Raw genomic sequence first — 13732 nt, forward strand, 5'->3', positions numbered from 1 at the left:
GTTAACTGCTTTTCTTCTGTTTGTGGGTTATGTTTTCCTGCTTTACTCACATCTAGTAATTTTTGGTTGATGCTGGATATAGTGAACGTTGCATTGTGGAGTGTCTGGTCTTGTTGTCTTCATTTATTTATTTTTTAAAAATGTTTATTTTTTGAGAGAGAGAGCAGGCAAGCGAGCGGGGGAGGGACAGAGAGAGCATGAGGGAGACACAGGCTCCAGGCTCTGAGCTGTCAGCACAGAGCTCAGCGCGGGGCTCAAACTCTTGAACCGCAGCATCATGACCTGAGCCGAAGTTGGACGCTCGACTGCCTGGGCCCCCGGCGCCCCTGGTATCGTTGTCTTCATTTAGACGGTGTTGGGTTTTGTTCGGTCGGGAAGTTAATGGTCTTAGAATCAGTTTCATTTTTCAAGGCTTGTTTTCTAGCTTTGTTAAAGCAGGTCTGGATCAGGGGGTGGCAAGCTGTGGCCCGTAGGCCTTCTCTGGCCGCTGTCTTGTTTCTGTAAATAGAGCCCTTGGGAACACAGCCACATCCTTGGCTGTCTGTTGTTTTCATGCTACAGTGGCAGAGTCGAGTAGTTGGTATAGAGGCTGTGTGGCTCGCAAGACGGAAATATTTGCTCCTGGCTCTTCATAGGAAAAATGCGATGGTTCTTAGTCTAGAGAAGGCTGTGCTCTGGGTCTGTTAGTCCTGTGCCGAAGGTGTGGCCTTTCTGCTGAATGTTCTGGGTGTTCAGTGAGGTCTCTTCATTCCGACTCCCTGGAACACGGACTCCCAGCCTTACCCGGTAGTTGCTCCTTGCTTGGCCTCCTGCGGTCTCGCTGACTGTGTGCTCAGCCAGGTGCCCAGCCAAGAACACGAGGGACCCTGTAGATTTCTGGAGCCTCCCCACTCTGTGTAGCTGTCCCCTCCCCTTGGTTCTCTGACCCATCTGGCCAGCTGTCTCAGGCTCTGTGAACTCTCCTCTCTTGTCTCCTCGGCTCAGCGGTCCTGTCCTGCCCTGCTTGGAGCCCTGAACGCCCGCACGGAGCGCGGTGACCTTGGGGTTCACCTCATTTGCTTTCTCACAGGACCACAGTCCTGGACTGCATGTTGTTTGACATCTGAAAAATGTTTAACAGGTTTTGTTCAGTTTTCTGGTTGTATGTGGTGGGAGGGCTCATCTGGTATAGTAATTCCATATTTCCCAGAGGTGGAAATCATCCTCAGGGTGACGTGGGGGAGCCACACGGGAGCCACACGGGAGCCACGGAAGACAGGAAGTTTGAAGAAATGGATGTTGCACAACTAGGTCACCTTTATTAGATTAGTTGGTAGTTGACGCTTTACCATTAATAAACTGTTCTCTCCCCTGTAGCATTTCACTTTCCAGCTTAAATGTGGCATTAAAATGTTAAGATTACATTGGTGTATCAAATTAACAATACAGATCACAGTTTGTAAGAGTTCAGCTTGCAGATCCCCAGACAGGTAATTTTCGGGCTACGTTGCGAGTTCCTCCTTTCCCTGATAGAACCGTGCATTTCATTTGGCTTTAGAAAGCCAGGTAGGTCAGAAGGTGAAATGGAAGTAATTGTCTAACATGTAAGAGGATTTAAGAATAAAATCCTTCCCTGTTTCGGTGTTAGAGATCTAAATTGGGCCCTTCATCATGCCGCCTTAGAGTGCGGATCTGACTCGCTACCTTAAGGGTTTACTTACTTGTAGAAATCCTCTTTCGGTGTTAATAATCATTACAGCCCTGGAAGGAATTGTCTAATTGCTCATTCCATTTAGCTGTTTTATTTAAGAAGGTTTTTTCTCATTTGATTTGATTTTCTTTCTTTTAAAAGAATTATGAGATGATAAAATGCATAAAATACCTATTTACAGTTTAATCATCATTTGTAAAAGCCAGCGCCTGTGTTCCTGCTACCCAGGTCGGGAAATAGACCAATGCCGCCCCTCGGGGTCCTTGAGTGTCCTGCCCTCATCACCTTTCCTTCTTCATTCCAAGACTCAGACACTGTTCTTTCTTGGGTGATCGATCTTCCTCCCTCCCTCCTTCCCCTCCCTCCCTCCCTCCCTCCCTCCCTTCCTTCCTTCCCCTCCCTCCCTCCCTTCCTTCCTTCCTTCCTCCCTCCCTCCCTTCCTTCCTTAATTTGAGAGAGAGAGAGGTTGCAACCAGGGAGAGAAGGGCAGAGAATGAGAGAGAGAGAGAGAGAGAATCTTTTTTTTTTTTTTAATGTTTTATTTATTTCTAGGAGAGAGAGAGAGAGAGACAGCGTGAGCAGGGGAGGGTCAGAGAGAGAGGGAGTCACGGACTGAAACAGGCTCCAGGCTCTGAGCTGGCCGTCAGCACAGAGCCCGACGCGGGGCTCGAACCCACGAACTGCGAGATCATGACCTAAGCGAAAGTCGGACGCTTAACCGACTAAGCCACCCAGGCGCCCCAAAGAGAGAGAGAATCTTAAGCAGGCTCCACGCTCAGTGCAGAGCCCAACACAGGGCTCAATCCCACGACTCTGAGATCACGACCTGAGCCGGAATCAGAGTCAGATGCTCAGCTGACCGAGCCACCCAGGTGCCTGCCCCCCTTCCCGTGTAGGTCTTTGTACACGTGGTGCGTGGTGTGAGGCAGGGGCCCAGGTTCCTTTATTTCCCCACGTGGTTTTCTAGTTGTCCTTGTGAGTTTTGCTGGGAAGCTCATCCTTTCTCATCAGCTGCAGGCTCTGTCGGGAGTCAGGCGGCCGTGTCAGTGTCGGCCTGTCTGGGGCTCTCTGTTCGTTCTCATTAGTCAGCCCTTAGTAATTACTGGGCTTTATGGAACACCGTGTGAGGGAGGACCCCGCACTTGGCTCCTTCGAGAATGTCTTGGCTCTTGTTCTTTTCCTCTTCATACAAGCTAAAGAATTAGTTTGCAAGTTCAAAGAGAGAAAATCTGTTGGATGTGGATGGAGATTGCATTGAGCCTGTATTGTAGTTTGGGGAGATTTGATGTGTTTACAAAGCCAAGCGCTCTGGTCCCTGAGCAGAGCTGCCTTTGTTATTTAGGTGGGTCTTTCATTCCCTAAATAGAGTTACCTACTTCTCCCTGTGGGGCGTTGCCTGTGTTTTAGATACTTGATATTATTGTGATGCTTTCCCAAATAGCATCTTTTAAAAATTGAATTGTTCAGCTGTATTAAAAATTTCTTTTTGTTGGGGTATGAGCTCATACATTATTTTTGCGTATTTTATAAGCAGCCTTCGTAGTGTGGCCCATGCACACAGCTTCCTCTCCCCGCCCCCACACTGCGTGTTCACAGCTGCTGGGCATGACGTGTGTGTGTGTGTGTGTGTGTGTGTGTGTGTGTGTGTGTGTGTACATAGCGGCCAGGCCTTGGCTTCCTCCTGGCTTAGAACAGTTCCCGCTGCAGGGCCGCGGGACAGCTGTCCTCTCAGGTGCCGTCCCATAGCCACACGGCCAGCCCTGAGCACTGGCTTTCTCCACGTACCCAGGGGGCCGGTGCTTTGTGGGGCCAGCCCCACTCCGTACCTTCCCCGGTGGCTCTGGGGACAGTTGGGCTTCATGGAAACTCTTGAGCCACAGAAAATGACCCTTCAGCGTTGGAACTGTCTGTTCCAGGAACTCAAGGTAGGACCTGCCAGCGAAGCCACATAAGCCTGAAGTTTCCTTTGTAAAAAGAGTTTTTAAACGTTACGGTTTAGGTTTTTAGAATGGCATTTTGTTTTTTGAAGTCAGTTTTGAGAAGTTACATAGTTTAGAGGACATTGCCCATTGCATCCGGGTCTCCTGCCGTTCATGGTGTCTCATCCTGTGATCTTTTAAAAGTCAGTAGATGGTGGTCATGTTCCCTTTGTATTCCCGCCGTTGAGTATTCATATGTCCACTGTTTCTCTCCATTTCTGCCAGAGGATTGTCCATTTTATTAGTCTTTCAAATAAGCATTTCGTGGCTTTGTTGATATGCTATCACATGCTTGTTAACATTTCAGTCATTTGTTTTTAAATCTTATCACTTCCTTGGATTTACTGTATTGCCTGTAAATCTTGAGGAGGAAATTCTTGAGATGGATACTTATTAATTCCCAGTCATTTGTCTTTTCCCATATAGGCATGTTATTACAAAGATTTATGTTTTCATTAAATTTTTTTTTAAGATTTAAAAATTTTTTTTTAATGTTTCTTTATTTTTTGAGAGACAGAGACAGAGCGAGCAGGGGAGGGTCAGAGAGAGAGGGAAACACAGAATCCGAAGACAAGCTCCAGGCTCTGAGCTAGCTGTCAGCACAGAGCCCGACGTGGGGCTGGAACCCATGAACAGTGAGATCATGACCTGAGCCGGAGTCGGACGCTCAACTGACTGAGCCACCCAGGTGCCCCTAAAAAAAATTTTTTTTTTTACTCTTTTATTTATTTCTGAGAGAGAGAGAGAGACAGCGTGAGCAGGGGAGGGTCAGAGAGAGAGGGAGACACAGAATCTGAAACAGGCTCTGAGCCAGCTGTTAGCACAGAGCTCGACATGGGGCTTGAACCCACGCACCGTGAGATTGTGACCTGAGCCGAAGTCGGACGCTCAACCGACTAAGCCACCCAGGTGCCCCTATAAAAATTTAAATGATAAATTATGTAAATATCTAAATTAAATGTTTATTAGCTGCATTCAGGAAATTTTGACATGTATTATTTTTATTATTGTTCAGTTCAGATTATTTTCTAAATTTCAATTTGGCTATATTGACTTATGAGTTATTTAAAAGTGTGGTTTATGGGGTGCCTGGGTGGCTTAGTCGGTTAAGCGTCCGACTTCGGCTCAGGTCATGATCTCATGGTTCGTGGGTTTGAGCCCCACATTGGGCTCTGTGCTGACTGCCGGCTCAGAGCCTGCAGTCTATTTCAGATTCTGTGTCTCCCTCTCTGTCTGACCCTACCCTGCTCATGCTGTTGCTCCCAGTAAAAAGTGTGCTTTGTGATTTTTAAGCATAGAGGAATTTTCCTAGGATTTGTGTTTGATTTCTTGCTTAATTGCTTTTCGATCAGAGAACATCTGTTTGATTTTATCGAGGAAGTAACAGGTGCACCACATGTGTAGGGGAGCCATTCCCACACTGACCAGTGTGAATGGCGCCCCCTGGTGTTGTGGATCAGGTGACTTGCACAACTGCATTGGTGCATGTGTGCATGTGTATTCTGAAGTTTAGTCCTTTGAAATTTGTTGAACTTTGCCTTAAAGACTTGTCTGTGGTCAGTACTTGTAAATGTTCCTTGTGGGTGTGGACATAAGGTTTACTACAGTCGAGGTTCCATGGTCTGTATGTGAGCAGTACTCAAGTATTGTATTTCCTGTGTTCCTCTTTACCGACCGTTTCGACTTCTTTCAATAACTGAGAGATCACACCGTGATTGTAGACGTGTCTGATTCTATGATCCTGCCTGTTTGAGGTTTGTCTATACCATGAGGCGATGTCATTATGGTCATACAGAGTTGAAACTGTGTCTTCCTTGTGCATTGGAGTCTGTGTTGTGATAGAGTCACTCTCTGTCCCCAGTGTCACTTTATGCTATAAGGTCTGTTGTGTCTCATTAATATAGTCACTGTTCTCTTGTTTGATATTTGCACTGATTATTTTCCTACCTCTTTATGTCAAGCTTTCTGCATCCTTATATTTTTCGTATTTCTTGTGAACAACTTGTAGATAGGGTAAGAACAAATATAGTCTGACAACTTTTGTCTTTTAATTGGAGCATTTAGTCTATTTACCTTTATTTGGGCTGAAATTTGCCATCTTGTTTTTTTTTTTTTTTGTCTTGCCTGAACTTTCTTTTAAATATACCTTTTTATGGATTGAAAATATTTGTTTGTCTTTTCTATTCTTGAAGTAATTTATCTTTTCTTCTTTTGTAACCATTCCCTAACAATTACAGTAGTAATACTCAAAAAAAACAGTATAATGTTAATCAAGGCCTTCATATCCCCTTCATGGATAATTTCAGACTTTGGGACAATCCCTGTAGCATTTTTTGTTTCTTATGTGCCAGTACTGCTTTTTTTTTTTTCTGCTTTCCTTCAATGCCACGAGTGATTGTTACTATTCTTGCATTGCAAGGTCAGTGTGCCTTCAGGTTCATGCACATTTATGATTCTTTGTTCTTCATTCCTTTTGCATCTCAGACCTTTCATATGGGATCACTTTTATTTTGGCTGAAAGATTTTAGAATTTCCAGTCACAAGGGCCTGCTGAGCCCATCTTCCCTTTGTTAATCTGAACATTTCTTTATTTAATCCTAGTTCTTACTGGGACACTTTCCCTGGGACTCGGAAGTTGAGGGCTCCTGCAGCACGAGGGAGGCATCATTCCAACGCCTCCGGCTTCCATCGTTGCCTGGGAGCAATCGGCTGCCGCTCGCGCTGCCCCTGCGTATCGTGAAACTGATTACGTGCTCATCTCTCTTTTCCGTGTTTCTCTTCCACATTCCCTCCTATTTTGTTCTTTTGTGTTGCACTCTTGGCAGTTTCTTTGTCCTTTAAAAAACTTTTTTTTAACATTTATTCAGTTTTTGAGAGATAGAATGAGGAGGGGCAGAGAGAGAGAGGGAGATGCAGAATCTGAAGCAAGTTCTAGGCTCTGAGCTGTCAGCACAGAGCCCAATGTGGGGATTAAAATCACGGATTGAGAGATCATGACCTGAGCCGAAGTCGGATACTTAACCGACCGAGCTACCCAGGTGCCCCGTGGGCAGTTTCTTCTTTTTTTTTTTTTATTATTAAGGGCATGCTGTCTCTCTTAAGCTACATCTCTGCTATTAGTCATCCACTGAATTGTCCCTCATTATGTATTCTGTTTAACAAGTCTTTCAATTTACTGAGTTTGGTTTTTATAATTTTCATCTTTTAGAACTTTATTTTGTTTATTACTAGATCACTTTAAAACTTTACTCTTCTGTAGTTATTTTTAATTTGCCTTTTAGTTCATTTGAATGTATAAGGATAGTGTTTTATTATTTGCCTGGTATTCCAGTGGTCTTCTGTTTGTTGTTTAGGTTAATCGTTGCCTCTGCTAATGTGTTTATTTGTGTGCTTTATTACGTTTCGTTATTTACTGCTTCTGCCTTGGGAAGTGATTTGTAGGGTACAGGATGGAGGTGCTTTTCTCCAGGATGGGTTCTTGTTTGTGTCTCTAGGCATTTGGCCCCTAGTCTGGGATCATTTTAAGCCATGTTCACGGATTGAGCTCCCCTGGGCCATCAAGCGCTGGGAGCCCAGCTTGCAAAAACACATGAAGGACATGGAAGATGACACATTGTCTGAGTCCCAGATGAGGCTGGGGTGAGGGGTAGGAGTTGGAGAGTGACTTGGATGGGCATGACAGTTCTTTCTGGAGTGATGGAAATATTTTGAAATTAGATGGTGGTGATGGTGGCGGAACTCCTTAACTGCTCTACCCCTCAGCTGTACACTTAAAGTGGGTGGATTTTATGACATCTAAAGTACAGCTCAGTAAAGCTGTGTGAGAACTGCATGAGGGCCATCCTCAGGGCCACCCTTTGTTCCTTTCCTCATCCTGTCACTGCCCAGTGCTCCAGGATTCGTGTGAGGGTGAGGAGGGATGGTGCCTGGTGTGCTTTCCTGCCCCGAAGGTACAGCCTGTGGGGGTTGCAGCTCACCCGGGGGTCTTGCCTCTTAGTCGTCTTGCTCTGGGCGGCCTGGGCTCCTTGGCTTCCCTCCCCCTCACCTGCAAATCCCCTCTGGCCTGCGGCCGCCTCAGGTTCCCCTGCCCTTTAGACTTCGATCTTGTAGTTTCTTACTATCTCGACAGCTACTCTGTGCTTTTAAGGAGATCACTTACCAGAAGAAAGCAAAACACTTGACCCAGGCTGCCGCTGCCGCCTCCTCCGCCTCCTCCTCCCCCCCCCCCCCCCCCCCCCCCCCCCCCCCCGCCCCCCCCGCCTCCTCCTCCGCCACCTCCCCCTCCTCCCCCTCCCCCTCCCCCTCCCCCTCCCCCGCCTCCTTCTCTTGCTGTGAAATATCTCCAGTCATTTATTAACCAAACAAGTGATACAGAAGAGTTCCTCGGTCTCAGCAGGGCTTGATCCTGGGGTGATGGCTGGCACCAAGGGTCAGAGGCATCCCGCACAATTCTGCAAGTTATTTCCACCAGAATAACCATAGAAATTCAGTTGATTTTGGGAGATAGAGAGTGGGCAGGGGTGTGAAATAAGATGATCATCTGTGTTTGCCAGAATTTTTTAATGAGGGAAATTATTGTAGATAATTGGACAACATGGGGATTAGGGGCGTCAACCCCAACACAGTCAGGAATCCATGTACATGGGGCGCCTGGGGGCTCAGTCGGCTAAGTGTCTGACTTCGGCTCAGGTCATGATCTCACGGTTCGTGGGTTTGCGTCCTGCGTTGGGTTCTGTACTGACAGCTCAGAGCCTGGAGCCTGTTTCAGTTCTGTCTCCTTCTCTCTCTGCCCCTCCCTCGCTTGTGCTTTCTCTCTGTCTCAAAAATAAATAAACCAAAAAAATTTTTTTTAATAAAAAAAGAAATCCATGTATAACTTTTGGCTCCCCTAAAACGTAATTACTAATAGCTTGCTGTTGACTAGAAGCCTTACTGATAAGCATCAATAGTTGATTAACACACATTTCTTATGTTGTATGTTTCATATACTGTATTATTCCAATAAAGTCAGCTAAAGAGGTTATTAAGAGGATCTTAAGGAAGAGAAATACACTTACAGTCGCCTACTATATTGAGAGAAGTCCACCAAGTTCAGTGGTCAACTGCAGTAATTATTATGTATAACATAATCCCCAAATTCCCATTCTTCTTGTTTCTTAAGAGTTTTTGCTTAGATATGTTAAGTGTAGGTTTCTATGAATCACTCATTATTCATTGTTTTTATTTTTGGTAAGGGCAGGGAAGGAAAGGACATAGTTCAGTAAAGACACAGATGTATGAAAAGAGAGAGAAGGATTTCAAAGTTAGGCGTTAACCATAAAGCATATTAAATAGTACTTTGGCTAAATTAAAAGTATAAACAAGCTAAATTTACTGAGTTAGTGAATTAGAATGAGGTCGATAAAATATTTGAGTTCAAAATTTATAGTGCATCAATTTGAGCATAAATAGTCTCGGTTTTCCAAAATGGCATTTTGTGTGTGGGGGTTTGTGTAGTCTTGTTTATTTCAGGCTTTCCAGTTATTTCCACAGATTTATAACCATGTGTGATAGAAGGTCATAGGGTTAGTGGCTGTACACACACACACACACACACACACACACACACACACACACCCTTCGAAATGGCAAGGCACATACAGGTTTGAACTCTGGAGAGAGGGTGCCCAGCCTCCCAGCCCCGGGGAAGCCGCACCGTCTTTCACATGCTCGGGCCTCCTGAATCCTGTCTCTACAAACCCCCCCCCCCCCCCCCCCCCCCCCCGGCGTGGCGTTTGAATCTCTCTGAGCCCTGCAACATAAATTACCTTCACGATGTAGTTTGCTATTTTGTTATCTTTACCTTAAAAAAAAATTTAGATGAAAATTGGCAATATCATAGATTTGAAAAATCAGTAATAATCATGAAGAACACTAACAACTACTTGAATGAATTCTGGAGTTTCCTATCAATTTTCACGGTCCACGCATATATGATTACATTGTTGCCTTATTGATATTCATACTGTTTTATGTTTTATTTTTCCACCTTATTGTATTTACCTTATCATATGTTGGTTTTTTTCATATTGCCAAGTATCCTTTTTACTAACTGTTAGTTGTTCTGTGTTACTATATAGTTTATTCACTTGTTCTTGGGTATTTGGGTTTTGTCTTGGGTAGGTCCCTTACCCCACCTAATGACTCATTGCATTAGTGCCGACCTTGGGAGTCACATCCCCGGAGGCGGGAGAGTGGGGTGGAGGGTCCGCAGCCCCCATGCCTCCAATGCCCCTGCCTGGTCGGCCTGGACCGGGCGCTCGGGCCCCCATACTGTTCTCATTGGTACAAAGCTTTTTCTGTCGCTTTGTTTTCAGGGGCAGTGACTCCTTGCTTGGCTAGAATCCATGGATTCATGACAAGGCGCCCCCTCCCTGTCTGGGTTTGCAGTGAGAAACAGTACTGATCCTTCCATTTTGGGGTAAAAAATGTTTTCTCCGCGGAGCAACAGCTCGCCCGTGCTGCTGTGAGCCCCGCTTCCCGAGGGGCCCCCTGCCAGCCCTTTCCTGCTCGCCCTGTGGACCCGATGGCGTGGGAGCCCCGTGATGTCAGCCCCAACCTGCCCCGCTTCTGGCTCGCTCGCTTGCCGGCGTGTAGCCGCGTCCATGGTTTTACCGGAGAGAAGGAGGTCTGGCCAGTCTTAGCGGGAACATGTACTAAGTGTTCGCGGGTGTGGGCATTCTTGTCCCTCCTAAGTGAGGGGGCCGCATGGTGCGAAGTCCCGGTGGTCTGGGCTGAGGACCAGCTTCGCATCTTGCATTTGTGATGTCACTGCTGCCGGAGCCTCAGGTTTTCATGTGTGACACGGACAGACAGCAGCCGCACAATGTTGCCGTGAAGCTTTTAGGGCAAAGCGTGTTTTAGGGGTGTGTGTGCAAAGCCCATTTGCTCGTTCGCTGCTAGTCCTGAAGTGAAGACCGCAAACTGGAAGAATGTGTTCAGTGTCACTTCAGTAGCGCATGGGTGTGTCTGTGTGTGCCATCGTCCGCGTGGGCGAGGCTGGGGGCCTGGGAGAGTGCGCCCGGTGCCTGTGGGCCAGGCCCTTTGCTCGGCCCTCACCGCCCTTGTACACACCCCTACATTGTTTCAGTTTTTTACTGATCGGGTTGGAGATACTTTCCTAATTGAAGCACAGTATACAATTTTACGTATATATAACCCATACCAGAAACTCTACGTTTAATTGCTAAATTGAATAACTGTATTTTTCTTTAATATGCATTCTGTCTACATATCATTATCTTGCTGTAACCGGTACCCGGGAAGGTAAATTGAAAGGTGAAAATAACTTTTCCCAGTTAAAGCACTGTGGTTTACTTTTAGTGACATAAGAAAATGCCCACAAATGACTAAGTGAGAAAAAGTTGCATCTAAAACTGCCTGTATTGGGGCGCCTGGGGGGCTCAGTTGGTTTTCGGCTCAGGTCATGATTTCACGGTTCGTGAGTTTGAGCCCCGCGTCGGGTTCTGTGCTGACAGCTCAGAGCCTGGAACCTGCTTCAGATTCTGTGTCTCCCTCTTTCTCTCTCTCTGCCTGCCTCCCACTCCCAGTCTCTCAAAAATAAACAAACATTGAAAAAACCCTGCCTGTATTATGTGGTATAGAGAAAATAAGATTTTTCTTTTGTCACCAGCATGGTTGTGGAGTAATTTTGGAGTTACTTGTGACCTAGTAATCAGAACTGGGTACTGTGCTCCTGGTACTGGTTGGCTGGTGAAGGAGTGTGTGGAGCGGGTGTGGAGGTGGCTGCCCGCCCCCCCCATCCTGGATGCTAACTCTCTCCCGAAGCAGCCCCCAGGCCCTAGACAGCCATCTGCCTGGGAGGTCCTGTCCTGCTGTCGATTTGTGGTGTGTTCTCCATGGAGAGTTCCTTGAGCATTGTTTCCAGAGTGCCCACCCCTGCCCGGAAGGGACCCTGCCTGCTAAGACAGAACCCATTCAGTCCTCAGTGTTATCTCATTAGATTTGGTTGCTTTGTCTGATCTGGGTTTTTTTTTTTTTTAATGTTTTTTTTATTTATTTCTAGGAGAGAGAGAGAGACAGCGTGAGCAGGGGAGGGTCAGAGAGAGAGGGAGTCAGAGACTGAAACAGGCTCCAGGCTCTGAGCTGGTAGTCAGCACAGAGCCCGACGCGGGGCTCGAACCCATGAACCGCGAGATCATGACCCAAGCGAAAGTCAGACGCTTAACCGACTAAGCCACCCAGGCGCCCCATGATCTGGGTTTTTTTTTTTAAAGGTTATCAGACTCTTTTATTTTTTCAATTTTTCTTTCAGACTCTTTTTTTTAAGTTTATTATTTAGAGAGAGATGGCATGAGCCAGGGAGGGGCAGAGAGAGAGGGAATCCCAAGCAGGCTCCACACCGCCAGCGCGGGGCCAGACGTGGGGCTCGAGCCCCTGGAACTAGAACCGCAAGATCATGACCTGAGCGGAAACGGGGACGGACGCTCCAGCGCCAAGCCACCCAGGCGCCTGTCTGATCTGGTTTTGGTTCCTGATTCCTTTCGCCAGCTCACAGTCCATTCCAGCTACGCCGTCCAAGAATTGGGTGGGTGACATTCTGAACCTTTCCATCCGGTGACAGATAAGAACAAAGTGCAGGAGGGGCTGGGGAGCCCGGGAATTACACCCTTGGGAGCCCCCTCCTGCCAGTCCCGGCCCTCTGGGTTCCCGGAGACCATGGTGCAGCGCCCTGGCTCAGGGTTCACGTCTTGTCCACGAGCCTCGTTTGAGAAAACTGTCGACAGATACGGCGTGGCTGTTGGGAGCTCTCTTCCTAGGTCAGGACAGCGGCGTTTCCGCGCACGTAGCTGTGTGCCGGGCGCGGCTAGTGACGCCTGCGTGCTGGGTCCTCTTCCCTCCTAGGACCCGGCGAGCTGGAGGCCCAGCTTGCAGATGAGGCACAGAGGCCCGGAGCCGTCAGGGGGCTTGTTACGGGACATACAGCCGATAGCGGCACAGCCTGTGTGCGCTCCGCAGCCCGTGTTTCAGTCACACCTGTGTCCCCCACAGCCGTGTGTCAGTCACACCTGTGTCCCCCGCAGCCGTGTTTCAGGCATACCTGTGTCCCCGCAGCCCGTGTTTCAGTCACACCTGTCTCCCCGCAGCTGTGTTTCAGTCACACCTGTCCCCCCGCAGCCATGTTTCAGTCACACTTGTCCCCCCCGCAGCCATGTTTCAGTCACACCTGTATCCCTCGCCCCGCGCCCCCGTGTTTCAGTCACACCTGTGTCCCCCGCAGCCATGTTTCAGTCACTCCTGTCCCCCCGCAGCCCATGTTTCAGTCACACCTATCCCCCCTGCAGCCATGTTTCAGTCACACCTGTCTCCCTGCAGCCTGTGTTTCAGTCACACCTGTCCCCTCGCAGCCATGTTTCAGTCACACCTGTCCCCCCTGCAGCCGTGTTTCAGTCACATCTGTGTCCCTCGCCCCACGCCCCTGTGTTTCAGTCACACCTGTGTGCCCCACAGCTGTGTTTCAGTCACACCTGTCCCCCCCGCAGCCGTGTTTCAGTCACACCTGTGTCCCCCTCAGCCGTGTTTCAGTCACACCTGTCCCCCCTGCAGCTGTGTTTCAGTCACACCTGTGTGCCCCGCAGCCCATGTTTCAGTCACACCTGTCCCCCCCGCAGCCGTGTTTCAGTCACACCTGTGTCCCTCACCCTGCGCCCCCGTGTTTCAGTCACACCTGTGTCCCCCGCAGCCATGTTTCAGTCACACCTGTCCCCCCCGCAGCCCGTGTTTCAGTCACACCTGTATCCCCCGCAGCCCGTGTTTCAGTCTCACCTGTGTCCCCTGCAGCCTGTGTTTCAGTCACACCTGTGTCCCCCGCAGCCCGTGTTTTAGTCACACCTGTGTCCCCTGGCAGCCCGTGTTTCAGTCACACCTGTGTGCCCCGCAGCCATGTTTCAGTCACACCTGTCCCCCCGCAGCCGTGTTTCAGTCACACCTGTCCCCCCGCAGCTGTGTTTCAGTCACACCTGTGTCCCCCGCAGCCCATGTTTCAGTCACACCTGTCCCCCCC

At 48.2% G+C, this 13732-nt stretch overlaps 1 protein-coding gene across 2 annotated transcripts in view; it reads left to right on the top strand.

The window, feature by feature from the left end:
* Positions 1-13732, top strand: part of RPTOR (regulatory associated protein of MTOR complex 1) — a 329175-nt gene that overhangs the window by 22476 nt on the left and 292967 nt on the right. The window contains exon 1 of one of the 2 annotated variants that reach the window (XM_039226303.1): positions 3457-3615. The exons of the other annotated variant lie outside the window; for it this stretch is intronic. Coding sequence (XP_039082234.1) covers positions 3550-3615 — 66 coding nt within the window. The 5' untranslated portion in view covers positions 3457-3549. Of the gene's footprint in view, positions 1-3456; positions 3616-13732 lie in introns of those variants that run through there. 2 annotated transcript variants of the gene reach the window in all.

The sequence above is a fragment of the Hyaena hyaena genome, unplaced genomic scaffold (genome assembly GCF_003009895.1).
Source record: "Hyaena hyaena isolate Hyena2069 unplaced genomic scaffold, ASM300989v1 scaffold_21, whole genome shotgun sequence".
Taxonomy (NCBI): domain Eukaryota; kingdom Metazoa; phylum Chordata; class Mammalia; order Carnivora; family Hyaenidae; genus Hyaena; species Hyaena hyaena.